General features: G+C 38.8%; 1 protein-coding gene across 1 annotated transcript in view; it reads right to left on the bottom strand.

Moving 5' to 3' along the window:
* The window catches only part of SLIT3 (slit guidance ligand 3), a 553189-nt gene that overhangs the window by 90306 nt on the left and 435817 nt on the right, over nt 1-27066 (bottom strand). Inside the window, exons 17-23 of the mRNA XM_009285701.1 lie at nt 26742-26885; nt 23567-23710; nt 17928-18091; nt 15627-15759; nt 6045-6113; nt 4868-4939; nt 4615-4686 (exon numbers count right to left, since the gene is read on the bottom strand). Coding sequence (XP_009283976.1) covers nt 4615-4686; nt 4868-4939; nt 6045-6113; nt 15627-15759; nt 17928-18091; nt 23567-23710; nt 26742-26885 — 798 coding nt within the window. The remainder of the gene's footprint in view (nt 1-4614; nt 4687-4867; nt 4940-6044; nt 6114-15626; nt 15760-17927; nt 18092-23566; nt 23711-26741; nt 26886-27066) is intronic.

The raw sequence follows: 27066 nt of genomic DNA, 5'->3' as shown, positions 1-27066 counted from the left end.
GAGCGGACCACAACCCCCATTCCCCGTCCCCCTGTACCGCTCGCGGGGGGAATGTAGAGAAAATCAGGAGTAAAGTTAAGCCCGGGAAGAAGGGAGGGGTGGGGGGAAGGTGTTTTTAAGATTTGGTTTTCTTTCTCATTACCCTGCTCTGATTTGATTGGTAATAAATTAAACTAGTTTCCCCAAGTCGAGTCTGTTTTGCCCGTGACGGTAATCGGTGAGTGATCTCTCCCTGTCCTTATCTCGACCCACGAGCCTTTCCTTGTGTTTTCTCTCCCCTGTCCAGCTGAGGAGGGGAGTGACAGAGCGGCTTTGGTGGGCGCCTGCCATCCGGCCAGGGGCAACCTGCCACAACTATTTAAAGATGTGCAAGACGATTGTCTCTGAACAGACAGCAGAACTTATATTTATCTTCACGTCATATCAGTTGTGTTTATTCTGTGAAGGGGTGCATTTTCTTTCCTAGATGTCTTGGAAACTTCTTCCAAGAGAAGCTGAAGAATGACAAAGCCATTTATCTTTAAGAAGGTAAAACCATCAAAAATATAAAACCATTTGGAATGAATGGCTTGACTACATATCTCAAACATTGAGTTATGTTTCATGGGTGCAAATGCCTGCATTTTAATAAAAAAATCATGTCAGCAACATCATCACCCATGCAGCTAAAATGAAATGATAAATGCTAAAAAACTTAAACCCCACAATAATAAATAGCGGCAAGAGAATTCAACAGTGCAATAAAATCTTTTTCCTCTTGAATCAACAACAGGAACACATTTTTATACCATAAATCCTTATAAGCAAACGGTCAAATAAAATCTTAAACATTTGGACAGTTAAAGCACACACATTGATTTGTGTGTTCTCCCTCAAAAGCACAACTTCTAGGTATCCTCTGTCTAAAAATTGGTAAACAGCAGGGGTATGAATTTAAGGTGATGGGGATCTCCTCTCAGAGCACAGAGTAACAACACACTTGAATTCTTGAAATAAAATCTTTCTTCTACATGTGACCTCACTAACTTTTTACTTTGTCTTCAGGTAAGGAAATGAACTAAAGGTATCCTTTTGGGTTGGAGGTTTTTTGGTCTTTTTTTTTTTTACTAACTGTTCCCAAGTCCTTCCTCCTAGCCCACTGTCTCATAACATTAGGTTACTATAGACACAAAGAGGATGCTTTTTCAGTAAACAATGGTCTACCCTGTAAAGACAGAAACGTGGCTAAAGGCTTGGCTGAGCTTACAAAGCCACATCCCATCAAGGGCAAACACCTACAATGAACCCCGAAGGATGCCAAACCCTGAAGGAACCAACACAACTCAGATGTCAGAGGAAGTGGGAAGCCACAGTGTCACTGCTTAATGCTCATAACAACAGGCCTTTTACAGATTTACTGGGTAAGTACAAGGAGTCATTCTGCCATGATCAAAAAAAACCCCAAAAACCAAAGCCAAATAATATTTCTGTTAGGTCAACTCAGTGCAGCATCCAACAATGAATGTATATTGCAAAAATTGGTTCCAAGGCTGTGCCTGAAGAGTATTTGTGGTAGCTTTATCATCACACATACTACTATGTTTGCGTGAGCTTTGAACTGCAGTAAATATCCACCAGTTTTCAGTAAAACTAGAATATCTCATGTTAGAAGAATATTCTGTAGCTCATTTTATCATTTTTTTCATAAATATAACGTGGAAAATCATTTAGTGAGCTGAGAATATTTTTATTTCTGGACTTTGCCTCTTAATTAAATCAGGACAAAATGTCAGAAGTTACATTGTCACACAATAAAAATAATCTTTAAAATAATCAGTTCAGGTCAACCAGAGAGTTCTAATATTTCTAATTACTTTGTCTCAATCTCAGCTTTTTAAATCTGTTTACATTTATATTCTAAAAAGACTAGCTTTGGACAAAAAAACCAAAACAAAACCAAAAAACAAACCCACAATTTTTTACTGCAATAGTTTTGGTGCAAAAACCTACTGATATCAACTTTTGCTTATTAAAAAAAAATCTTAAGACTCGATGTTGAAATTGTTCCCCAGCACACTTTGGCTGCCATTATGGGTAAGCCATATGAAGACTGAAGATTAAAGGGATTGTGTAAACGGTGATATATATTCAGGCTTAAACACAAACATGTTGACTCTGCAGTTTTCTCAGTTGGGCTTGTGCTGAAAAGTGTAAGAGAGAAAGGACAGAACCAGATATCTGTCGAAGATCAACTTCATCAGACATCTGTGATTATTCTGATTTTCAAATACGTATTTACTTTATTTGCTATAGAGAGGCTAAAAGTAAAGAAAACATAAGGAATTTGGAAGACACAGAAGCCTGTATGAGAAGGGTCTGCTACCTTCAAAGGCATGCACAGCCAAAGGTAATAAGATCTCTACATTCTTTTTATTAAAAAAGAAAATATGTGGAAATTGTTTTGCTGATGTTTTCTCTTTTAAATTCCCCTGAGAATATGGATAATAAATAACTGACAATAACAGATTGCACACTGTCACTCGGAAACCATTTTCTCTCTGGAGAATTGATTTTTAATAACAACATAGATGACATGTGGCAAAAGTTGTAGCTGATACCAGAGTTTTGTGGGCCATAATAAATCAAATCAATCTGGAGGATTCCAAATGCATGGAGCAGAGGCTGAGATTCCCATTTAGGCTTCATTACACTCGTGCGGCTCTGTGCAAGACAGGGAGGGCTTCTCCCTTGAAGGAGGAAGATATTTTTTCAATTTGATTAGCAGATCATTTAAAAAAGCCAAAAGATAACAGTTGCTATTAAAATATTGCCCTTTGTTTCTGTCCATATGTGGCCTGCAAGAACAGAAGTGAAAAGACAAATTGCAGCTATTGGAAAGAGTGAGGCATGGTATATCTACACTGTAATTCAGGGTAGAGAGTCCCAAACTAGCTTTAATCAAGCTAGCTTGCATATCAGGAGCAGGCCAGAAGACAGCTCCATATGGAATAATTTATTTGGCCGTGAAACAATATATTCATCTGTGGCTGAATTTCAGGACTCGTGTAACAGCTCAAATGTGACCATTCTAGTGCGCTAGAAATCAGTGTCCCAAGCCAAACTTAAAACAACAAATCCAAATCACGTATCTTTCTTGCTTTTAATAATGAAAACTGGGAGTCTAAAGCTGTCTTGTAAGTTAGGAGGTTGAAACCTAGACATCTATTTTACCACTCAAACCACAGTGAAAGAGCTCGGCCAAACAGCATTGCCTTATTTCTTCCACGGTTGCAGTACTGCCCATGTCGACACCTTAATTCCACACTTATGGAGTCAGTGCACAGCAACCATGGCTCTTTAAATTCACAGAAACTTCTGCGTGTTAGAATATTATCTAGAATGTTAAAGTTAGAATGACATCTAACTTTAAAAAAAAAACCCAAAAAAACTAATTTGAAGTTTCAAAGCACTCAGGACATATTCTTCAACTCCTCTGTCCTGACCTGTTAGTGTTTAAAGCTCTTTCTCCTTCAGCACACTGAATAATCTCATCACTGATGAGCCATTTAATTTATTTGCTTTCAGTTTATTGTGCAAGTAATGATGACCCACTTGTGTTGCTGGGCAGTGGGGAGGAAGGTGGCTTCTCCACCTTGTCCTGACAGCTGCACATGGGGTCATGTGTCCACACAAACAACTGAGCAAACCCAACCCGGGGCTTGTTTCTGACAGGGCAGATGGGGAGAGACAGTATACGAGACTGAAGAAGGAGTCAGTCTAGCAGATGTCTAAGAAAAGTGGTGGGGGGGGGCTGCTTGCTGCAAGGAACAGGCCCACAGCCCACACTCCAAGATGATATAAAGACGACTTTCAGAAGAGATTGTAAGCAAATTGTTTGATCCAGAAAGCTGCTGAAAGTAGCTACACTGGAAAGAAAGAGTGCAGAAAAGGATCTCCAAAGTCAGAAACCACACGTGGACATCTCTGAGTGTGCCACCAGTCAACATGAGGTGAAATTTCATTCACAACTTAAAGACATTTGAGCCAGCCATCTCAGCATTACTGGTGCCCAGCCACAATGAGACTTACTCATTGTTTTAGTGTGGGGACTTCTAACTTACTTCCCTTCAGATTGCATTCTTTTATGTAAAAACATGCCTGCAGAAATCTAAATTAATAGAAAATATTCTAAAAATGCACAAGTTTTCAGTAAAGACAGTCTTGCTGAAGCATCCAGTGGAAACTTACACTCTAAAATATGATCAAGTTTTTACAGACAAAGAGAAAAGTCCTTTCCTGTGGGGCACCCAAACCTTGTTCAAGGAGAAGAGACAAACAGACTCTATGCAGTCTCTTGGAGGCCTATTTGCATGATAGTTCTTGTCCCTGAACTATCACAGAAAAGTCATTCATCCTGCAAATATATAATTGCTTCTTTTCAAAGTTTAGCATTCACCTGCTCTAGTCATTACTGGACATATTGCACCTAAGTACAAGTACATTGAAGCTAATTGTGTGAAAATATTTATGACTACCGAATCAAGTGAAAGCCATCTGCTCATTAAAAACCTCCCTGCTATCACAACAGCATTCTAATAAGCTGCAACTCAGCTGCATCGAAGAAATGGTACTTACAGCACTCGAAGAGACCTGAGGCCATTGAACGCGTGGACTGGAATGCACCGAAGTCTATTGTAACTCAGGATGCTGGGAGAATGAGAGAAGAGTTACAACATTGTATTTTCTTTGATTATTTCACTACTAATTCAACCACAAAGAAGCATGGAAAGCCACATGCTTAAGTAACAAGATATATACTAATTGTTCAACACCTAAGATGGTGTCTGAAAAGCAATTAAAACTGTTATCGAAACTTTGGACTACTTACAGTGTTGATAACTGAGTCATGTTGCTGAAGGTGTAATTGGCCAATACGCTTATGCTGTTGTTGCTCAAATCACTGAAGAAACACAGACAGAAAATATCATTTATATGTATGAATTGAGAAATAAGTCTTTTTTAAAGATTACATAATATCTGCACAGCAAAATGCTTGAAGCAATTGAAAAGTCAAATATTATCAATTGATACAATATTTTCTAACCAACTTTGAATAAGCTTTAAAAGCAAAGTACATCAGACTCCCCTAAAAAGCTTCAGATTTCCAGCATATAACATTAAAAAAAAATAGCAGTGAATACAAGCAAAATTTTTGAAGGATAAATTAGTAGATGATACAAGCGCAGGTGAATATTTACTGTAACAACTTGCTTTGCAATTTATTACAGGCATACCATTTCCATATGCTCTTCACATTGACAGCTACTAGAACAAAATTTCATTTTTCATTTAAAAAAAAGTCTTTTAGGCTCAAACAGAACATTCTGTTTCGTTGTTGCTCTCCCTTGAAAAACAAAAGTAGAGATGTTTCCAAATAAAACACTGTTTTAAAACAGAGGATTCCAGTTTCCCCCTCCATGTTGTTTTTCTCTGAGGTTGTTCTGCCCATTTGACTTGAATATCTACGGCTGATTCAAAGAGCATTTGAAAATTTCTGATAAATAGTTCAGCCAAGAAATTTCACTCCTGTGTATATTCAGGGAGCGATTTACTGCAAAAAGTCTAGTTGTGTCTCTATCTGTATGACTGTTCATAGCAGAAACAGCTATGCAAATTTTCATTGCCTTAGCATTATAAATACTGCCTCACCTAGAACAAATTAATGCCGTCTCCTCTGTTAATGACCTTTACAGCTTTGCACACATAAATCTGCCAAGTGAAACTGTAGCAGCGTGCATGAGAGCTTAGTCCTCTCACAGAGGCTGGAAGCTCCTGCAGAGGAAGGGTCTCTGGTGCTCTCAGTCACCTCACTCTTTCTCCACTCTTTATGAACACTTATTGGCAGCAGTGGCCACTGTGAAATTCTTTCCAAATTCAAATTACAGAAGGTTTTTGGGTTTTGTGTGTTTTTTTTCCCCAAAATACTAATTATTTATGTTCCACCTGCAACATAGTGCAGAAAGAGTCATGTAATTTTCTTGACATTGAAACCACGTGTTTCTTACATCAGTGTCAGGTGTCTGAAGGTGGAGAGCCCCTTCGGCACAGCAGTCAGATGGTTTCCTTCCAGGTATCTGAAAAAAGTCAGATTTGACAATTACACAAACATGTTAACAAGAACTCCTGTCACTCAGTCTGCACCATGAATGAGGAAAATATAAAGTCAGTCACTAAGGAAATTATCTTTGATTCCATTGCTTTGAAACTATAACAATTTTTCCTTTGTAAGTGAATTATGCAACATGCAAAGCATGACAGTAACTTATTGATTTCTTTTTTTTTTTTTTTTAAGACTTGGACGCAAATAAAGGATCTCTGGCCTACAGCAAACAGAAATAGCCATTTGGTTCTTCTATGACAGCAACTGAAGAAGGGGAGAAAAATCGTACGGCTTGTGCCCTGAACTTAAAGTTACCTTTAACAAGTTTCTGTAAGAACACTGAGTGCTGACTGACCCTGTTAGGAAAGTTTTTGTCTTGTGCATGTAAGTTCCTTGTACAGCCAGAACTGGAAAAGGAGCTGCACTGCCACGTCTTTGTGTTGCAAAAAGTCTCACTTATTCCAGTGTCAACATAAACATCCATCAGTTTGGTGCCACATCCATTACAGCAATTCCTACTATGGCATATACACCCTCCTCACCTTTCCTTTTCAATGTATGCTGGTACAGGAGGAACACTTGGTATAAATTGAAGACCAAAGACCAAGTTCTCTCTGAATACATGCTCCTCCTACAAGCACTAAGTGTATTTAATAAAATAGCTTCTGTTTCCAGGGTGGAAGTTGTTTGAGACACCACTGAATGTGTCTATTCAGACACATGCACAGTAGGGCTAAAGCCTTTTGGGATAATCCTATGTCCTCATTTTCCTGGAACATAGTGCCTGTATTTTGCAGTTTTTCTCCACTGAAGAAACATGATCATTCAGTAACCAAGAGAAAAACCCTGAACAAATATAATGCTTTCCAAAAGTTTGCCCAGAAGAGCATGGGAACTCAAGACTCCACAGCTGACCTGCAGTAGTAAAGGGATGTGGGGCTTTTCCTGTTTATTACAAAACAATAGAGACAGAGCTGGATTTCTTTCCTTAACCTTGGCTTTTGGGTGAAACTGCATCCCTGGAAGATACTGAGGTAGTAAGGCTCCAATGGAAATTGACCACTGTGGTGCCATGACACTGTCATGGTGATCCTCCAGACATCTGCCAGAAGCCGTATCTACCTGGGAAACAAATCCAACCTTCTCAGAAAGCACTGTGCAGGAGGAAGGCATTTCTCCCTCCACAGGTGAGGATAAAAGATTAAATGATATTTCCCTTCCTTACAGATACTTTGGGGGATTTTTCCTAAGGTAGACATGGGGCAATGCAATTGATGTGGTATGTTTTGAAAGATAATCAAGCGTAGCCAGGAAATGCAGCCCACAGACACCAGAACACCTAATGTGCTGCCTCTACTGCTGAAAATATTATCCGATAATCATGTTAAGAATTTTTATGCCACATATACAATTTCCTTTTCTGTGGCAACAGACCTCCTTATTCTGCATTTACTATAGCAAACAACAATAATAATAGAGTATTACTGTACTATATGTTCCCTCTCTACATTAACTGTAACAACACAGAGATATTTGTGTAAACTAAATCCAAGAAAATTTTCCCACAAACTTTATTTTTACATCATTTAAAAATAAAATCTATAAACACTAACAGAATTTCTTACATAATACATTTTATAACTGTCACATTTTATCCCCCCCCCCTTCTATTTCAGCATAATGCCCTCTCACCTGCTGCTTCAGCTCTCTTTTCAACTAAACTACTCCAACTAAACTACCCCAGCCTCATGGTTATCCATTCTGCCTGTGCACAGGATTCCATCAAGGCAGAGTTACCTTAGAGCATGAGGTGGAGCTGACCCAGCTCCTGCTAGGATTAGGCTTGACAAGGGGGACTACAGGCTTTTGAATTTTTAACCAAAAGCAAAATCCTTCCGTAATGAAAAAACCCATACTGAACAAATGAATCTCTCCTTTCACAAAGATCACAAGCATCGAGTGACAGTGTTGTACAGTAAACAGTTAGCCGTTGCAAAGTAGTGACAGCTGCTCTGCTGACGCAGATTATCACAAACCAGAGTATGGGTTAGTTATGCCACATTTACACCTCCCATGGATATTCATATTCAGCAAGTGTAAAGTCACTTGCTTCATTTTGACTAAATTTGGTATAAATTATTTTGAAAATGGAGTTCCTTGGTGAATTCACACCATAAATTGTTACGCAGAAGATCCTCAGAATTCAAGCACATATGTTACTATTTAAACAGGGCAAATCATGTCTCATTTCCCCAGTCATGGTCTGCTATGGACGCAGCAAGCTGCTGGGAGTCTGTGCCTTCTCTTTCATCCAAGAAAGTCGCAAATCTTAAACCCGTGCATGAGGGTAGGTTAAGGTTCCAGTCTTTATTCCAAATGTAAAATCCAAAGGATTTCCAAAGGAAATCAAAAGCAGGTCATGTATTATGTATTTGGAAGCTATATATGATTTTCCTTTAGGAAAGGAGACTCAACTCTTGCAATGTGTTGAAATCTTCAGAAATATATTTTCAGGATCTTCTCTTGTTGATCCCAATATGAAGCAGCCTGCAATTTGAACAAACTGATGATGGCTAGCCAAGGTTTCTCCCCCGTTTTGCTTTCTAGTGCAATCAAAAGTCGAGGGTGCATGTTTTAATCCAGTGCTTCATTATTCAGACTAATATAGACATGCAGACCTCTGGAGTTAAACTCCTACAGAAGATCTGCTTTGAATGGCTTTGGATTTGTACTGCAAGCAATTGGACGGTTATATAAATGTGCTAGCAGAAAGCTGCAATACTTATACCAGTGGTGTAATTTCTGAAAAACACAATTTTACACTGAAAAATTACTGATTATATACTTTTCATGCATGCATAAGAACAATTCGCCACTGTTAAACCTTTCACCACATTATACAAAGAATGGCAATATTTTCTAAGCAAAAGGCATTCATTTTGAAAGCACATTCAAGTGCAATGAATTTGAAATAACCAGAGCTTTTAGGGCATAAGAGCATGCCGAGAATCAAGAGGATCTGAGATGCAACATTTGAAGAAACCAATTGCTGCAGGCGAACTGTTGCCCACTGTGGGCCAGTCCTCCATCAGAGCAGGGAGGGGATGCGAGGGCAGCAGCTCTGCACCTTGCTGGGCTGAAGTTGATGTATGGGGGTTGCAAGAGGGCTGGAACCTGGGCATAGTGAATAACAGAATTATTCCTGAGGGTGAAGGGGCAGACCCCAGTTACAAAACTGCGTATTTATGTATACGTATATATAAAACAAACATGGATGAAGCTACAGAACCCCTGCCCAAACAAAACAAACCGAACAATAACAGACTGATGTGGAGGGAAGACTGTATTTTTAATTCTTTTCAATCCTTAGCCAAAGTAAGATGATGTACATGGCATCTGGTATGCAAAGAAATTCTGGCATGAATGAAAAAATTGTACCTCTAATTTTAATGCTCAGAGTCAAGTTATTAATATACAGAGTCAAGAGTGGGTGTCAGCTGCCTTAATACAGACATACTGACTAGCATCCAAACCAACCTCATTTGCTTCCTAAAGTCTCTAGACTCTGTAGTTTAATAAATCAGATTGGAAATTGTTTTTTACCCCATGAATACTGCTGGGAATCCTGAAATCTCAATAATGACTGGTAACCAACAAGCAATTAGAGCCAAAATTGAAAAAACCCCAAAAACGTGTTCATGTCTCATAAAATGGCACCAACCACCTACCAGGAAAGGCTTCTTCTAAAGTGTGACCAAGTGCTGGAGACAGGTAACTGTTTGGCCAGGATGGCTGGCACTGTGGGCATGGCCATGCCTCGCTCTGTGCCTGCACCAACCGCGCCAGCTCTCAGAGCTCAGTGCCTGCAGCAGCCCCGGGGCTCATCCAGCACCTTCCACACACACTAACATCACATATAAAAAAATTAAAACTATGCATAAAAGATGACAGCTGTTCTTTTTCCAACTTGTCTATTTTTATGCTGAAACTACTTGGATTGGAGGTGATATAACCAGTACAAGGTGCCAAAGCACCATGTAACGATTTGAATCACTTGGAACCTTTTTTGTACTGAAATGTCTATTCAGTCATAAAGTCAAGCTCACAGCGGCAATCTGTGCTAAGAGAAGAAACTGGAGAGAGAAATCAGTTCTCAGGCAGTAACTGAAAAGGCACAAAGCCTTTCCTTTAATTTCTTTAAATATTTCATATAGAATGTTACATTACAAAAAAAGATGATACTCGACAATTTCATGCAGCTCTAAAATTAAGTTATAGTCTAAACTTTTTAATGCAGATATCCAATATCCTAAAATTTTGAGGCAAGTTTCATTTCCTAAAAATGGTGGTCTAGAAGAGAATTGGACTGTGAAAGATGAAACAGATCAGCAAAGCATGAATTTTAAGAGCTTCAATTAGAGTTTATTGAGAAGAAACAAAATTCAAGTATGGATCTAGGTACAAATCTTGAACTTTCTTAAGTTTTGGCAAATTTGGACTCTGGATTTTGCTGCATTTGTATGTCAGACGACAACCTACAGGTTTGACACACAGAAACATGACTGTGTTTGAGAGAAAAGTGAAGACCCTAAAGTTAAGCTTACCTCTATTAGTGCTAAAGTCACCTTTCTGATATGTACTCAAACTTCAGCAGCCACTGAACACATTATTTGATAGTATTGATACTATTTACTTTTTCTAAACTATCAGATTTGAAATGCAGATTTAAGTCCTCTATTTCAGCTGTAATTAAAATTTCCTTCTACAGAACTATCCATTCTCTGAATGGGAGAATTTTCCTCCGCAGTGAATTAAGCAGGCTGTAAAACGTTTTACTACACAGGACCATGGAAGCCTAAGCTTTGATCTAAATTCTTTCTCTCCTTTATTATCAAAGGAAAATGCACTGAAGTCTGTGTTAAGGGTCAGTGTATAAAATAGTGCAGATTGCCAGACAAGCAAAAGCATTTGCATTCTCAAGCAGATGACTTTCATCAGATAGTTCACTTCAGAGTTATCCCTTTGATCAACAGCAATATAGGCATACTGAAAAATGGCACTAAATTGTTACACTATTCTACATGTATCATAACTAACTGCTTAGAGCATATTTATTGCAACAATTTCAATGGCCCAGGTGTGAGCCACTATTTTTAGTCACAAGTCAAGAGGAATCACAAGTGCCTTGGAAGATGGAAAGGAGGGTTGTGACTGGTGGTAAATACTTCCAGGTAGATGTGGCAGCAAATGCATGGGAAGCAATTGTCAGAATCATCTTGGCAACTGGAGATTCGTCTGAATAAAGGTGCCATGCTAAGGCCAAGGCAGCAACAGGCAGCAAACTAGAGGTGGGGAATGAAGAGCTAAAAGACAGTTCAATGGGATTCCTCTGCTAGTAAGCAGGTCAGCCACTTGCGAAAACTGTTGTGCTAAGTACTGAATAAGCTTGCAGGATAAATGAACCTAACACGCAGAGCAAAAAAACGCAAACAGGAGAGATAAGGTTTATGAGGAGAGAAAGAGAAATGGCAAAAGTAATGCAAATATTAATATGTATGAATATAAATGGAAAGAAAAATAATCACTAACAATGATGTATGGATGCAGGTCTTCCTAACAAGCCCATCAGTGCTATCATATAACTCAGTGTCATGACGACATTTGGAGTCTAGAGATGACTTGATTAGTACATATTTATTCTTAAATACACCATGCTCATCATGTTACAGCTTATGCACACGCCGTCCACATAATTGCCTCCAATGTTTTTCCCCAGTGAAAAATATTATTTGCTGTAGGTCCATAAAAGCAGCTGGATGCTGTCAGATAAGACTTTATTAGAAATAGACTATACTTTTGTGAAAAAAAGAAAAAAATAGTGTTCACACACTGAGGTAATATGTAAAAGGAAAAAGAGCATGGGAAACTTAGTTCAAACAGATTTGGGGAAAAAAAAAAAGAAGAAAAGGAAAGCCTAAAACACTAAGCAGCAGTGAGGCTAAGTTCCAAACTAGCTCATTGCATGAACATTTTACTTCTGAACATCTGGACTAGAAAACTGAGTATGTTCAAAAAAACCAAGGCTTCTCTTCAGAGCAAGCAAACAGTGGGAAAAAATGTAGGCAGTACGTAAATATAGAGCAAAGGAATTTGCAAGACACAACATATTTCCCTATTCCCAGGAATCTGAAAGAAGGCTTGATCATCACCCCCCATGATGACGGGGTTTTGTGAAAGAATTGCTGGGAAATAGAAATTTCTTGCATCATCATCCCTCTAAAAAGCCAGGAGACTTAGTGATCTTTTCAACTCTATTCTAGATGGAAGCCTTCACTGCCAAGGTAATCCCTCCTCCCAAGGGTGGTACAAACCAAACACAGGGATGTCTCCTGTCATTCCAAGCTCTAAATATGAAGGAGATAATGGTTTTCACATGTTTTGTCTATATACACATCCAAAACAGAAACGCAGGAAGAAAGTTGGAAGGAGCGAGCCTATGTCTCCAGTCCACCACGTAATAAAACATTGCTGGTGATCTTTTTTGCTGAGCTTAGGTACAGTGAAATTTGACCCAGCAAAGGGTAACATTTTCCCTATGTGTCTGTGCAAGAGGTATGTTCATTTTTGCACATTGCTATTTAATACCTGTTACAATGAAAGAATTCCTGTTTTAAGGCTATTTTAAGACCTCTAGAAGAATTTAAAAGTACTTCTGAGAAGGCTATATTCAGCCGTAACAGACTGGTTTATCTAGATACATGGCAGGTTTTTTTCTTAAACCGTATTGTATAAAGACACACTGCAGTTTAATAAAAAGCACTGCAGCTAATGTGCCTCGTAAATGAATACATCAGTAATGGAAGTTTATAAATGTCAGACTGGTGCATTCATAAAAATTCCTCTAAAATGCTACCCTGCATCATAACACCGTTCAGGCCTCCCGCAGGGAGGAAGCTGTAGGCTACCAGGACAAGAGGCTCTTTACACCCTTGTCCTCTCCTTGGCATGGCTTCTGCCTTAGTGACCATGGTTTTGTGCGAGTGCCTGGGAGCATGGAGACCTCAGCACACTGCCCAGAGGTCTCTGACATGAGAGCGTGGAAGGGGAGAAAGGCAGCGCGTAACAGCGTATGAGGCTGTTATGGCAACACGTGGAGGGGGAGAAAGGCAGCGCGTAACAGCGTATGAGGTTGCGGCAACACGGGGGAAGGGTTTTTAATCTATCTGAGCACCTGTGACCACTGTACCAGTGAGAAAAGTGAAGGCATCCCTGCCTTGGAGACTGCTGTTGCTCTCTCTAGCCATGTAAAAGCTGTGACATCTGCTGCAGCAGGTAACATGCGCTTTCCAGTTTCAAGTGCTAAACAGATATCCACTGCTACCGCAGAAACAAAACAGCTTTAAGAAGATACTCCAGCCTTAGGACACAGTTCAAGGGGTCTAGGACTGCCCTAGAGAAAAGGGGGTATTTTGGTGTGAGGAGTGTAAATAGATTGAACAAGATAAATCTCTCTCACCCTGTGCCCAGAAAGCTATTGGGTTCTCTCTGCCAAGTTTTAGCTGTCCTGAAAATGAGGCAAGAGGTGGGGCTCCACAGGAGATGCTGTCTACCATAGCAGCAATGACAATTCTCAAACACAGAACAGTAAAAATAGTTAAGTTCACACTAGCAACTTGGGACCTAGATGATATAGTCCCTTCTAGATTATGGGCAACATCTTTATCTCAATCTGGAAGCAGAAGGAAGGCAAGTAAGATTGATTTTTTTTTAAATTTATTTATTGATTTCATTCTTGTCACGGTTTCCACAAACACATGAAATTTTCAGCTTCAGTACCTGCAGCTCATCTTTTGGTATGGATACAAATAAGGAGCTCAGTTTATGTTGGTTGAAAGGAGAGTGAGATCAGGATTGAATTTTGAGACAGCTGGGACAGATTCAAGGTTATATTTGTAGAACATGAAATATTCAGAGCCAGCCAGTCCATGTTCTGCTGACACATTTCTGGATTGAAAGCAGAAAGCTGAACTAGAGGCTTGCACAGCCAAGAGGCTCCTACTGAAGAAGACAGTCACGTAAACTCCTATGAACTCAAACTGCTCAGTTCCAGGCTATTGCCTCATTTGCCAAGAAATAGCTTAAGAAACATAGCAGTTTTCGAGAATGTGAGATTAATTTCACTCTTTTTGTGAAAGTTATGTCGTCAGCGTATCAGACAGTATCAGTAAAACTCAATATGCAAAATCTAAACATAAAAATTCCTCAGTGTGGCAGTGGAAATCAAAGTAACATCTGCGACATCTTATTGTTGGCAAGTCATATTTGAATACAATGAAACCTGAACAAGAACAGAGCAGAAACCACCTTGCAGACTTCTTATCGCTGGTGGCAATATATAAGGGAATACAGGCCAGGACTTGGCTTTTAATTCAAACCACTATTAACCATGCCCTGGTTAACAAGGATTAATACATCCGAGGATGTATTAATTAATGCAAAATTTCCATGTTAATTTGAGTTACCACATACACTTTCAGTACACTCCTCATTCAGCAACAAAGTCTTGTATTTGATTACAACACTGGTAAAAACAGTGCAAACCCATTCTCCCACTGTGAAGGGAAAAAAAGATGTGTATCTCATTCATCAGCTGCCTTGTTACTAAATAGTAAAAATAATACTAGATACTAAAAAATAGCAGAATCCTATTTTAATTCACTACAAAATTCACCGAACATACCAATTAACTCAACCAATTACTTTCACATAGAATTGTTGATTGTTGATGAGATTGTAACAAGTTTCAGTAACGACTCACCTGGGATAGGTTTGAATAAGGACCTAAAGGGGAAAAGCTCAGTATTTCTATTGCCAACTGGCTAAGCCAAGCAGTTCCAGCAGTGTATTTTATTTCCATGGAAAGAACCAAAATCCAGTATAAAGTTGTAGCGAGGGGTAGATGAAAAGACGACTAGAAAGATGGTTCTCAACGAGGATGAATTTACTTTACAATTTAATCTAATTATCTGTTATTTTAGCCATTTCATGAGGTTTGGAGAAAAGAATTCATTGTTTGTTTCCACCACCGGCTTGCTTTCTTTTTCTTTTTTTTAATCTCCTCAGAGGATAATTAGCTCACAGCTGCGTAAGTCAGGAACATATTTTCATCATCCTTTCAAACTGCCTGTTGTGAGCTTAGGCTGCTCAGAAGCACTACAGGATTACTTGATACTAATATATGCATTTGTTCCCTACACACAGGATTAATGGGTACAAGGACAGATAAACTCTGTCCCCATTACAGAGCAATGTATTCAGTCAAGGGACAAATAGGTATGAAAATAACAGTCAAAACATATGGAAAGCAGCAAAGCACAAAACACCAGCCACTAAAGTCAAAGGTAAAACCCCCAAGGACCTATAAAGCCTCACTATGATGTAATTTCATGAACTTCTCATGAAAGGAACTACGTAAAAGGTAACTTACAGCTCAGTCACGTCTTTGGGAATTCCTTTGGGCAATATCCGCAGCCCTTTGTTGCTGCAACGTACCACCGAGTCCACACAGGTACACTGGGAAGGACAAGGAGGTGAAAGCAAGCAGCTGCTTTCATCGTTACCTGCAGAGGGAGAGAAACGGAGTATTAGGAAGTCAGCTTTACAGCCCAGAGTGATGCACTTTGAAGATAACTGCTTACAAGGACCAAGGAGGGAAATCCCTGAATCCATGGTAACCATCACAGTATTTTAAAGTAGATCCAATGCTTTGGATCAACCTGCCTTCATACAGGTTCCTCAGGCAACATGAACATCAGTTCAAAAACTGAATAGCAATATTTTTAAATAAATATTTTTTTCTAAGGAGTATCTACGTCTCTGTAATTTTGCAAATTACAGTAAAATCAGTTATGTGAATCCCAAATCCTTCCCCCACCCCCAATGTACTAGCTGAAATGGAGAACTTGACCAGAACATTGCCCTTAAATTCATCTAGACAGATGATATTCACTGTCTACTCCGCTTTTGGAAGATCTTTTTAAAATTCAGCTTTTAGATATTAATTTTTTACTTTTTAAAGTCAGCCTGGCACTTCATTTATCATCTGAATTGTAAAACCTCATTGTTTTTGACAAGGATAACCAGGCAAACAACGAACTGAACAGCATACTTCCAACTGCTGGTGATCCATCTGTGCACGCATAAAAATAGCGAGTTTCTCCAAAAATGGACTCAAATGTCCATAAACAGCAATTGAAGAACAATAGGGTTTCTGCAGAAGAAACCAACTCTTTGAAGTTAAGAACATTAAAGCATGGATTTTCCCCAAAAGCAGCAGGCTTTGCAAAACATAAGGCAAACGCATACTACAGTATCGTGATGTGTATGAAAGGAAACAGTGGCACATTCTCCAGATGACAGTGAGAGGAACCGTACAACTGTTTGTGAGTACAGGCAGCCTGAGTTGACCAGCACGGAGACACAGTACTGCAATCCAAGAGCACACAGCCAGCTACCATCATGTGCCTTCTTTTTTTTTAAACTGATGCAAGGACTAATCGAGACAGATCTGTTTCTTTCTTCTCTCTGCTGGATGTACTCATGAGCATTGAGATTAAAGAATAAGACTGGAAGTCCTGACACAAGGTAACAGAATTACCCATAAATGTATGGGTAGGGAATCATTTGTATTCAGAAGGATGGAAAAGCACGACCAGCCTACAGAACAGGGAAGATTTTTTTTCTTTTTCTCCCCAGCTGAGTTTAATGAGCTTAATGACTGGAAACAAAATTCAGTCTTTCATAAACCTGCAGAAAGAGCATGTTTCTTCAGCATATTCAATTTTCCCCTATGTTCTGTGTTTTACACCCTGCCACCATCTACCTTCCATTCACCACGGCTGTCTGAGTGACTCTATGATAGAGAAAGCTCCCAAGTGTGGAATGTCATTTTGTGAACCAGGATTTTTTTTTTTTTTCCCAAACTAAAAGCAAATTATTCTTTAATGACTAAACTTGTGTCCCTTGAGCTCTGAGCCCAAGCACCTGGGCCTGTTGCCACATTGCTGGACTAGGACAGGAATTAATTTCTACTCTAAGTAGGAAACTTCTATCACTCTTATGGTCTCTTTAGAGATATGACTAACTGCAGCTCCAGCATATCTGGTCTTAACAGGCAAACACAGCCTACAAGTCAAGTTGGCGGTGCATTCACCAGTCAAGTGACTGGTGAATAAGTTTTCTCCTTATTATTTTCTCTAAAATCTGCTTGATCAGAAGACAAAGAACTACCTGGAGAATGAAAGAAATGTCAGGATTTTTTTTTTTAAACCTATATGGACCCGGCAAAGCATTAAGCATCACTGAGTCATTTGAAATAATATCTAAGTTTTTTTATTTCCCTGTATTCACACCTCTTATTGGTGAAACTGAACAGTATCCAAAACTAAGACTTTCCAAGCAAGCACCATTCCCACTGGCTTCAGAGTGTTCACTAAGTGTATGAATAAGGAAGTGGGAGGAAGGGCCAGGATTATACTGGGATTATACATAGCAGAGCATTTGTCTATAATAAATTCATTCTTATATTTAGGTGTAGACAGTAGAAATTCAGAAACTGGAAATCAAGAATAAAAATAAACTCCTGATAGGGAACAATGATCTTCAGCTCTAGATGGCGGTCTTCCTCATCACTAAACTGTTCACCGTGCAGTATTGCTTGATAGGAAGGGAGGTCCTCACAGAGGTGCCAACATTATCATAAATGCCGAATTGAACTGGATTTTCTTACCGTCGCAGGTGAAGTCCTGAATGTCTACATCTTGGATTGGAATATCCTTTAAGAAAAAGGGTTTCAAGCAGCGTGGATTTCCACTGACAATTCTCTTCTTCCTCAACCATTTTCCCAGCCAGGCCAAATGGCAGTTACAATTAAAGGAGTTAGCCAGCAAATTACTGAAATGGAACAAGACATAATTGCATCAAACATGAACATACAGAAATACTGAAATAACTACAGAAAGATGATGGGTTCCAAGACCAAGCTCCTTCCTGCCATCTGTTTCTGCAAGATCCTCCTCTGTATTACAGATCAGGGATGTTCTATGCAGGTTTTATACTAGGACGAGGGTTGTAATTAAAATATATACACATGTGCGGACGAGGGTTGTAATTAAAATATATACACGTGCATATATATATATATATGTTTATAAACCAAAGTACTTCCTGCTACAACTATTATTTAGACATACTTACGTTACTACCAGAGCTGTATTTATAGTGGATTTCAACCCAAGCTACAGCTCACAGCCAAGTCTAAACTCACCTCACACACTGCACCCACGTATGCACGATCTTCAATGTCATTACTTCAGGTAATGCCATGGAAAAGTTTAGCACTGCTAGCCCTTAGCACAGACCTATGTGTACAGCCAAGCTGGCTTAGCACACTGTTCCTTGCCCCAGCACGCTCATGCTTTCCACTCGCCCGTGTTACGGACCATACAAACCAGTGCCGGGTGGGAGCCACTGGCAACCTGAATTTGGGTTTCCTACTGAAGTAGTAAGGATAGCACTCTGTATGTACATATATACATATATTAAGCAGCACTGTCAGCTTAAGCTACTTCTTATGAAGCTTTCTAAGGTCAGTATATCTGTAGTGAAAAGCGTCTGCTCTGCTGCCTTGTGAACTTTGTGAGGTCTGCATCAAATCTTGCTACAGCTCCCAAAATATCTTTCAAGTACAGTTGCAGCCTAGCTGCGGCACTGTGGTGTGCAGTACCCAAAGCAACAATTTGACAGCCTCCATGAGAAGGATGGATTCTTAACATAGCTTGGGTTAGCAGTGTTTAAAAAAGGAAAGCCCTATCCATCCTATTGTCAAGCCATGAAAACATAGATGTATAGCAATTTCTCAGCGGAGCATCTGCAACATAGATAGTCAGTATAGAAAAGATATTATTCATTTCTATTTCTTAATACGTTGTGATCCTTTGAATGAAAGGAGTGTAAGGTGACAGTTATTTTAAGCAACCATCTTTCTAAGCTAACTAGACTTAGTGCTGAGAATCTTGGAAAAAAACTTTTTACTGGAGTCCTGTACTGAAACGCCTATCCATAATTTGTGTGTAAGCTTTTTTATGACTGAACTTCAGATGAAGGAAAGAGGCTGATATCCCTGTAAAACAAGAAGGCTGACTATCTTATGTACAAAGACAGGGAGAATCAATAGCCTCAGTCTGAGGTTGCCTCATTGAAGAAAAATGAGCTGTCAGAGCCCCATGTATGGAAAATGAAGTATCTAAACTAATGCTGATGGAATTCTCACATCATATGTGAATATGTCCGAGAGTTATTATTTTGGTAGTACAGAAAAAAGATGATAACGAAATTTCTCTAAAACACAGCATATCTTAAAGACAAAAAAATTTAAGGCCCTAAAGAAACAGGCTCTTCAAATGCAGGTGCAGTAGCTGGAGACCTTGTAAGTCTTCACTTGCAACATACTTTTACAAACCTAAACATGCAGTCAAAATCACATTAGGTTTTCAGCCAAGCAACTCCTTAGAAAACAATAGTGCTGAAGAAAAAAACCTTTGGCACAGTTGAGGTGTGACAGCAAGAAAACAAACCCAAACCAGTTCCTAAATTATATAGGTTCTAGGCCAACATCACATACCCACAATATGATTTACAGCTGCTCTCTGCGTTGTAAAAAAGCATAGTTCAATCACTGCACTAGCCTGGAGCTCTGGGTGTGTAATTACATGTGGATCTAGCACAGACTATTGTACATTGTGTAGAAGGAGAACTGGGGGGAGGGAAAAACTCAGCATAATGTTCAATAATAAAAATAACCTACTTCATGCTGACTAGGATTCAAAGGCAAGGCTAACTTGCTGTATAAAGGTGAGAAAATGAACAGGTTACACAGGAGCTTTCAGACAGAATGTGCAGAAAAGCACTGAAGGCATTACTCTAATTCTAGTTACTTTCCTTCTGAATTGTTTTCCATTTTCTTTAATCCATAATGGGACCACATGCAGGATGCCTTGTATATTTTCCATACTGACATACTTTGGCATGAACAGAGTGTTTAAACCAAGTATTTAAACCTCCAATGCTAAGTGAACCAATGCTTCAAAGGCCATTTGTTCCACTGATGGAAGAGAGTGAGATCATATTCACAGAACAACTTCCATGACACAAATCCTTAGAATGAAATAATCCACAACTGGAAACAAACAGCAGGTGTATATAATCAGGTTTCTGGAAAAACAGCAGCTCTGAATGTAAAGAACATTTTGCACATCTAGAGAGCATCTTACTGGGACATATCAAAAACTTTCAGAAACATTCGAACGTTCAATCTACAAAATGCTCCCATTAAAAAAGTAATTATTCCTGTTCTGAAGACGAGAGGTCGCTTTGACTTAATGTGTTACTACTCACTAGCTGAGCAGCAGTAACTATGCACAAACCCTCATTTTCTTCTTGGCAAACGCAGGTTAACATATGACCTAAAATTTATTAAACCCTTGGATTAGAATTTGGATTATGCTTTTCTTAGGAACTAAGAAAGAAATAAGTTGTTACATATAAAATGAATAAATAAACAAATCTACTGTTTTGAAATTCAAATAACTCTGGGGAAAAAAAGGACAAATCTATCTTGTCACACATTACACACGTCCTCCTGCCACTTTAGCAACATCTAAATTTCGTCCTTTGCCCAACTGCAGAGCAGTGATTTTTTGCTTTAATGTAGTATGAAGTTCATACATGTGCCTACATACATGCTCGTTCCATGGCAAGGTTGTGATGCAACTTTTGGAAAAAATGTAAGATCAAGGCTCTCTATAAAGTGTCACGTGGGACAAGAGATTCCCCACTTCACCTGAAAAGCAATTGAAAGTCTGGAAGGGCCAATTATTTGCAAAAGCTTTATTCTGGAATCTGGCTATTCAAGTGGAGTTCTCAAATCACAAACAGAAATGTTGGGCAGACAAATTGTTATAAAAATTCATAATCAGAGTTTCTACACGTAAGATAGTGATTTAACCACTCAAACAGAAACAAAGCAATTGAGCTTTTAGCAAAGATGTCGTATTAGCATAAAATTCATAAGTGTTTACTCAAGGACATAGACATATTTTTAAAATCAAGGGGGGACAGAAGTCTTGAGGAATGAAATATGCATATTCTACTACAAGTGTCTCTTAAAAATTGCAAAGCCATAGAATATTAACTATTTAAATGGATTCTAGTGACCTGTTAGAAAAACATGCTGAAACGCATCTGGATATTGTCAAAATTAGGTTGAAAATATATCCTGGAATTCAGGTTAAGTTTATACTAGAATAGTCAGATGTTTAATTCATGGAAAACCAGTTCTGCTTGCAAACATGCCCACTTGACTGTGTAAGGACTGAAAGACATGACCGAACTCTCTGTATGAAGAAGTGCAAGCACACTTCAAATTAGGATGCTACAGTACCTAGTTAAACTAGTAATAAATAATAAGAACTGCTATTTTTTTACCAGTAACCTACAAAATAGATGTTCGTCCTCTACTGAAAACCATTAGTCAGGGCATTATTTTCAGAGCTGTTTGTGTTTTGATAATATCAATGAGGCTGACTCATAAAGAGTAATAACAAAAGGAGCAATATTTTTTAGTGCTGTAAATATGCCATGATAAAAATGGAAATGTTAAACTTTGTATGAATTTCTGGCTCACATTAATAGATGTAAAAATAAGTCATTACAATACCCGATTAACTCACAAAGTGTGGGTTGAACAGGAAAAGCAGTCATTCTATCTATCTTCAGTAGTATTGTCATGTAATATATCCACCTACAACGGAGTACTGCTAGGAAATGAACACATCTGAATTTTGCATTTATATGTGAAATATCACTATGGCCTTAAACCAATGTCTAAAGAAGTCAAAAGCACACCTTCTCCTGTCTGTGGATCAAGCACAGAGTGAAAATGTGTCAAAGAACAAAATTTTTCATCAAGACACAGTTAGGAACCTGCCAGACCCACATGACTATAAGTCAGTGCCAAAGCAATGCATTCTAATTAGCAGCAGCTTTAATTGCTATTGCTACAAATTGTAATCATCTTTATCCACAGCTGAAAAAAGAAGAAAAACAGGCTATCTTCTAACAAAACATGACAAAGATGCTGCTATGCAAACAAGGTAGGGACTTTATAGACTGATTCAGACAGTCACAGCTATTAAGGGATCCGCAGAAGGAAGAACAGAGACAATTGCGCGAGAAGCAGGCAGGCATTGTTTGCAGCACAGTGAGAACAAGCTTTCAGCAAGTACCACTCGCTTTGACCTGTGACTTGAAAACAGTCAATAAAAATAATCTGGTTGTGTTTCTCTCTTTGTCCATCAATTTCAAGGAGGCTTTTGGGGACTACAGAAAGTAAATGGAAGAAAAGTCTGGGTTCTTTATGCTGCATGGAGATAATGCCAGAATGATAACTGATTTGCTGGTGAAAAGTTGTAACAACAAAATGAAAGTGTGAGCAACAAAATAGCTGAGATTCAACACTTCTTTCTTCCCCCAAACATGATGGAGAATACTTTCAAAACCTGAAATGCAATAGCACTAATAGTTTATTTTGACTGGACAATTAGGATGTATTTTCAGGGCAGTGTGAAGGGAATTAAGCAGACAACTTCCATTAACAGCAACATCAGGGTCCCCATTCACAGCTGGAAACAAAGAGCAGACTTTCTTTCCATATTTATCAGTCTGTACTTTATTAAAATGGACACACTACAAAAAGCATGTAAAGATATTTAAGAAGCAAGGGAAATACTTCAAAAAAGGACTGAGAAATATAAGAGAATTATCACAAAAGCTTAGGCTGGGATTTTCAAATTCACATTCAGTAGGACTGGAGTATTTTGTCCTCTTAGGCTCTTCTGAAAATCTAAGCATTAGCTAGTAGATTTCTTCTGATATTTAACTGATTTAACTGAAATCCAAGAAAGCTGTTCTTACAAAATTAGACTCTACTAAAACTAAAGCAGCTTCAGGGAGCTAAGGTGTATGATAAGCTATGCACTTCTGAATCTGCAGAGATTGTTTTACATGAACTTCTGCTGTGCACTGCACTAGGCTGTGACACGGCAAAACACGCAGTCATCCTGCCTGAGGCTGGCAACCTCAAAGTTTTTTCAGCCACTCCAGCTGAAGCAATTCAAATGTTTTTCTAAATCACATCTTGAATCCTCCAAACCTGCGATTTCAGTAGGATGGGGTTTTCTTTCCCTAAATGAAGTTTTCCATATATGAACAATAAGTAGTTTGATTTTGAAACTCAAACATTGTCTTCTTAAAAGGAAAGCACTGAATAACAGCATCGTGACATGTTCATACCGTAAAAAGATAACTTACATTGTAGACAAAGAGACTAATGTGCTGAAGGCTCCAGGGGTGATAGTGCTGATGTGATTGTCATACAGGGAAAGAAGCCTCACTGAGCTCAGTCCAGCAAAGGTGTCATTGTTTATACAGCTGATAGAGTTGCTCCTCAGCATCCTGCAAGGATTAAAACAGGGAATTAGGAACTACTGGGAGGGGGTATAATTTCAGGATAGGAGGTCCTTTATCTAGGGCATCAACAGATGCTTTGGCAAGCACTGTACTCTATCGATTGCTGAAGTACAACACAGCTAACGGAGGGCTAAATTCATGTAAACATTGTCTCATGAATTTAAAACGCATTTCTTCCACACACTGTTAGAGGCTGATGGGAGCTCCACATCTGAAAGTAGTATACAGTTACAATTATGACTAGTGGCAAACTTGAAATAAACAATTAAGTCTTAATTTAGTAAATATCTGAGAGTAAGTGAAGGTGTATTTCAGAGATCAATTGAGAAAGACTGCCAGAAAGGTGTGACAATAACAATACTAGCTGCATTACTTCTACTCCTATCATGGATGGTTTTTGTAATCCACACTGCAAAAGTATGGAAGGAAACAGCATCCTCAGCAGAAATGAAGGAATAGCTTAGGAAAGATTTCCAGACCTAACAGAAGCTCTGAAATGTCGTTATAATCATTAATTGACAAGACAGAAAGCAGTAACCATCCTATAAAATGGTCTTTGCTCAGTGCTTGTACCAGATGAATCAGTGCTGTGTTTTGGAAGATACATCTCTCTGAGTTGTTATGGTAACAATGAACTCGATGATAAAGCCTAATTAATCTAAAAGACTGTAGTATCTTGTTTCACTCCATAGCAAAAAAAGCTCATGTGTACTTGTTACACTGCATACCAGTCACCATCTGGGTCTGTAAACATCACTACACAGTTGTGATATTCCTACTTAGGTGAAAAATTATTCAGTAATTAAAGCATAATACCAAAAATCCAGAAAATATATGCAGCTCATGCTGCTGTTCCAGTGAATTGATCCTCCAAATTGAGGAGGGTTAATTCCTCGGTACCAAATTCATGCAGTGAACAATGAAAATTCAGACTCCCTTAGAAGTCTGGATTTAAATCTCAGATTGGTATCCGCCAGTTGGACATTCAGATACTACATCAATGGATACTTGAAAAACACCAAAGAGAGATTAGATATGGCTGGAAAGAAATTCACAGTGTAATCACAAATACTCAGTGTTTAAGACCTGGACATTACATTGCTTTTGCATTACTGTTCTCTATGCGCAGTTACCATCGCAGCCACTACGGTCGCAATAGTTTTGGTACTGCAACTGGGGTGAAACGATGTCAGAAAAGAGTCACAGGGCACAGAGACACACACCTTACACGTGGAGTACTAAGCTGCCTGGAAGCCAGGTTGCAACTGCAAGATAGGACGACCGAATTTGGATGCCAATACATCTTGCACAGTGATTTATTACATTTCAGGAAACATACAGTCTTTTAAAAACTGGACCATGACCCTGTCCAGCGTGGCTTCTTTGTAAAAGACCACAATTTTAATGCTCAAAGAAAGTCAATTAATGGATAGAAATATATGTCCCTCAAGCCAAAACCTTTGGTTTCGTATCATGGTTCAGCATGCACTGTGTGCCCTTTTTGAAGAAAAACTTATACTTACAGATCCTCATATCATGCTGTGTATATTTAGACTGCTTTATCAGCTGGGGGAAATGTAGGTCAGGTCAGCAGGATAGCTTGAATGTTAAGCATCTTTTTATTAAAGAATGCTGAATTTTGTTTAGGAGGACTGCCACAGGCTGCTTTACAGTATAAAAATTAATTTAGTATCTATGGACAGTATTTTCAAATCCCTTAGTAGAGTGCATACATTAAGGAACAGATGGCTGTAACCACAGAAAAATGTTAAAGGAACAGCAAAAGAAAAGTTCCCTATTCATCATTACAGGCCAAAGTCCTTGAAGTGAAACTTGGATTTCTTTTTACACTTGAGTAAGGACTGAAATAATTGTGCCATGGTACTTTGCAACATAAGAAGTATTTGCTGCTAATGAATAAATTGCAGATTTTGAATTGCATTTTGATTCCTAGAGTCTATTTACTGACAGCATCCACCTAGTCAAGTGCTTTCTTTCTACAGCAGGGAAGACTATGCAAGAGAGGTATTTTTCACATACAGATCACACACATCGTCTGGCATGAGTCTTTGCTGTCATCAGAAGCCTAGTCCCTGACTGCTTCTCAGGATGGTGGATGGGGTGGATTAGACACCATCTTGAAATCTTGTCTGTGTTTCTTCTTCCAATATAACTTTTAACATGAAAATAAATTAGTGTTAGGTACTATGAGTTTACGTCTAAGCATTAGTTCTCAGAAATAAATTACAAAGGTTGTCTAAGCACAAAAGTAATGCCAAACTGATTTCCTATGCATTTGTGCTCTATGTCTCCTTCACACTCTCCCCAACCACAACCACATTAATAATATACCCACACATAATTTTTATGGTAGTTGGTATGGGCAAGAAAGAGCATGCAGTGGCTAGTCCAAAGCCCTGCCTGTGCTCGTGGGCTACTACACCTGATGCAGAGTGAGCAGCCAGCTACCTTCTGGCAGCAGGACCTGTAACGGTTTGGTTATGCCTGCCTTAAAGTTGCTTAGCTATACCTGTTTTGGTGGCAGCAATAACTTGTGTCTTTCTGCTCTCCCAAGCAAGCTACTGATTTCATATAGTTTGTAGGATATTAAAAATCTTTTAGGCTCCTAGCCTCCTCTGAGGTTTGGTTTAAGCAGACCAACAATTCCAGTTTGGGTGGAGACAGAGTGGGAGGATGGACTAATAGATAGCAAACACGTTCCTATATGTCTTGTTTCCATAGGAAATAACAAAATAATAAAAGTATTAAATGATTAAAAGTGCCCAAATTTGACCCATGAGAGGTTCACCGTCACGTTACTCCTGAAATTCTTGAAAAACTGATAAATCTCAAACCTACCCTGGACTAGAAATATATTGAAGACTTCATGACAGTGATACAAGACCCTGCCTTAGAGCTTGTTGTCTAGTAACAGATATTTTAGCAGGCATTGCTGAACTTGAGCACTCCCACTCGACTTACACAGGAACAGAGAAAGACAAGTCTTTGCACTTACAATGTCTTTAGCCCTGTGAGGCCTCTAAACATTCGTCCATGCACTGATTCCAGTTGATTCTCTGTCAGAATCAGTTCCTGCACTCCTGAAGCTCCATCAAATGTGCCTTCTCGGATCTCCTTGATCTTATTGTTGCTTAGATTTCTGGAAGGACACAATCAGTCACAATAAGATAATTATTAGCGTTCTATTCCAAACGTGTCATCATGCTCAAAGGAGGAAGATAGGAAGAATATGTGCTTTTTAGTGGTTATCTAGAGAGACATTCATTCAAGTTCAAACGTATACCTACTGTACTTACAAATAGCTCCCCTTCACTCATGAA

This window comes from Aptenodytes forsteri, unplaced genomic scaffold (assembly GCF_000699145.1).
Source record: "Aptenodytes forsteri isolate BGI_AS27 unplaced genomic scaffold, ASM69914v1 Scaffold54, whole genome shotgun sequence".
Lineage (NCBI taxonomy): Eukaryota > Metazoa > Chordata > Aves > Sphenisciformes > Spheniscidae > Aptenodytes > Aptenodytes forsteri.
Note: the sequence above shows the minus strand (reverse complement) of the source record. Positions and strands in the feature narration are given on the sequence as shown.